General features: G+C 33.2%; 1 protein-coding gene across 3 annotated transcripts; it reads left to right on the top strand.

The window, feature by feature from the left end:
- The first annotated feature begins 244 nt into the window (after positions 1-244).
- On the top strand, positions 245-1,922 carry LOC117913648. Of its 3 annotated transcripts, none has more exons than XR_004651128.1 (4): positions 245-495; positions 1,091-1,270; positions 1,337-1,388; positions 1,530-1,922. XR_004651128.1 is itself a non-coding variant. In XM_034828680.1 (4 exons), exons 1-4 carry the CDS (start codon positions 412-414, stop codon positions 1,537-1,539), a joined length of 321 nt encoding a protein of 106 aa, XP_034684571.1. In that variant the 5' UTR covers positions 245-411; the 3' UTR covers positions 1,540-1,922. The 3 variants fall into 3 exon arrangements, 1 of the variants encoding a protein (XP_034684571.1); XM_034828680.1 differs by having other exon boundaries at positions 1,337-1,383; XR_004651127.1 differs by having other exon boundaries at positions 247-321; positions 450-495; positions 1,337-1,922.

The raw sequence follows: 1,922 nt of genomic DNA, 5'->3' as shown, positions 1-1,922 counted from the left end.
TCTTCGATGGTAAAGAAAGTTGACTTATGACTATTCTTTTCTCTATTCTTCATTAACGGCCATGTAAAGAAATTTAAAGACGCAAACAACTTATTTTATTTTTCATATTTCCCTTTTTTGTCATCAATCCGGTAAAATTCTCCTAACCCTTTCCCTTCTTCCTTTTTTTTCCTTCTTTCTTTCTGTATAGATCCATTATAAGTTCATTTGCGTTGTTTCCTCTATAAGATTCATAACTGTTTATCACTTTCTCTCAGTTTCGCTCACTTTCTCCAGAAAATTAAATTGAAGTTTGCCAGTTTTCAAGAATCTGATAACTTGGTTGTAGTTGATTTCTCCTAACCCTTTACTTTCTTTCTTTCTGTAGAGATCCAATTCAAGTTCATTTGCTTCGTTTCCTATATAAGATTTATGACTGTTTCTCTCTCACTTTCGCTCACTTTCTTCAGAAAATTAAATTCAAGTTTGGTAGCTTTCAAGAATCTGATTGCTTGGGTATGGTTGATTTCACATTCAGCAATTTCTTCCGAGTGTTGTTCATCATTGACTGTTAACACGAATATATTAACTAATCCTTTCTTTCTTTTGTTGGATATCTTAACACATCCTTAACTGTTTGGCTCTCTGTTTCTTGGTCAAGAACCTGAAGCTCAATTTCAGTTGGAAGTTGTTGATTTCTTTTTTCTAATCAGATTGCCTTTTCACGTGGAAGTTGTTGCTTTACAATTAGAAAAAGAATTGATGTGTTTTTAGCTGTTTTTGTGTTTAAAAAATATTTTGATAAAGTATTCTGTTTTCCCCAAAGTGGTTTTCTATTTTCGAGAACTAAGAAAAGAAAAGAGAAAAATATGTAAATATGAACTATTAAAACTATTTTTTTAAGAAATATTACAAAATGAACTATCAAACCTTTAGGTTTCGCTTGGTTGACAAGATAGGATAGGATAGGATATCATATTTATATTATTTTTAAGGTAGGAAATCTAATGAGATATGTTATATCATATTTATATTTAATTTATGAAATGAATAAAAATAATATGAAATATATATTATTCATTTTTCTTAATTTGTCTGAATGATACTGTAGGATCCGTCAAGAAGAGTAGCTGTTAATCTTCGATATTCCAAGTTCCAAGGGCCCTTCCACCAGAAACTGCACGTATGCTTAGTGCTCTTGAAGCCTTTTCTGGATGCCCCGCCACTTTCTTGCGACTTCCGCTGCATCCGTTGCCATAATTACGTTGCTTTTGGCAACAATGTTATTCAGGTAGTTTCTTTTCTGTCATATATATATACATGATTTGTGATTTTAATTTCTTTGCTATTCTTGTAGGATCTTTTTCCATTTTCCATGACTCAGCTCCTCTTTGATGGCGGTGTGTAAGGTTTCCCATGCTCTCAAAACTAAATGTTGTTGACTGTTTTAATTATAAGATTTATGATGTTCCAAGGGTGCAGTATTTGTGTGATGCCTAGAGCATACGATCATTTTCGTGGTGGTCTATTTGTTGGTGGACATCCTGCAGGGAGTCATGAGGATGCGGTTTCTGTCTGCTGTACTTTATGTGGAAGCTGGCTTGGGTGGAGAATAGTAAGGATTTCTATATTTCACAAATTAATTCATTTTCTCTTTGATTTATCTATACCTTAATTGATATTAAGAGTGATAATCATGGCACACATGTTGTTGATTTGGAAGCACAATTACCGCTTTGTAATCCATGAAGGCCAATTTGTACTCGTGGTATGTGGCGATGGTGCAGACATAGAGGCTGTATTTCCTATGTAAATTTTTCTATAGATTTCTATGCAGTTAAAAACACATCAAATGTTGTGATGTCAATGATTGTAAATATAATCGCAATTGTTACTACTACTTGCTGAAGTATGTAGTGCGTACAGTTGCCTCAATATTGGTG

This window comes from Vitis riparia, chromosome 4, assembly GCF_004353265.1.
Source record: "Vitis riparia cultivar Riparia Gloire de Montpellier isolate 1030 chromosome 4, EGFV_Vit.rip_1.0, whole genome shotgun sequence".
NCBI classification, from domain to species: domain Eukaryota; kingdom Viridiplantae; phylum Streptophyta; class Magnoliopsida; order Vitales; family Vitaceae; genus Vitis; species Vitis riparia.
This window is presented reverse-complemented; position numbering and strand designations above follow the sequence as displayed.

Coding starts and splice junctions, on each gene's coding strand:
- LOC117913648 (XM_034828680.1), top strand. CDS start 412: ATGACTGTTTCTCTCTCACTTTCGCTCACTTTCTTCAGAAAATTAAAT. Junction 496..1,090: donor TCAAGAATCTGATTGCTTGG/GTATGGTTGATT, acceptor ATGATACTGTAG/GATCCGTCAAGAAGAGTAGC. Junction 1,271..1,336: donor TTGGCAACAATGTTATTCAG/GTAGTTTCTTTT, acceptor CTATTCTTGTAG/GATCTTTTTCCATTTTCCAT.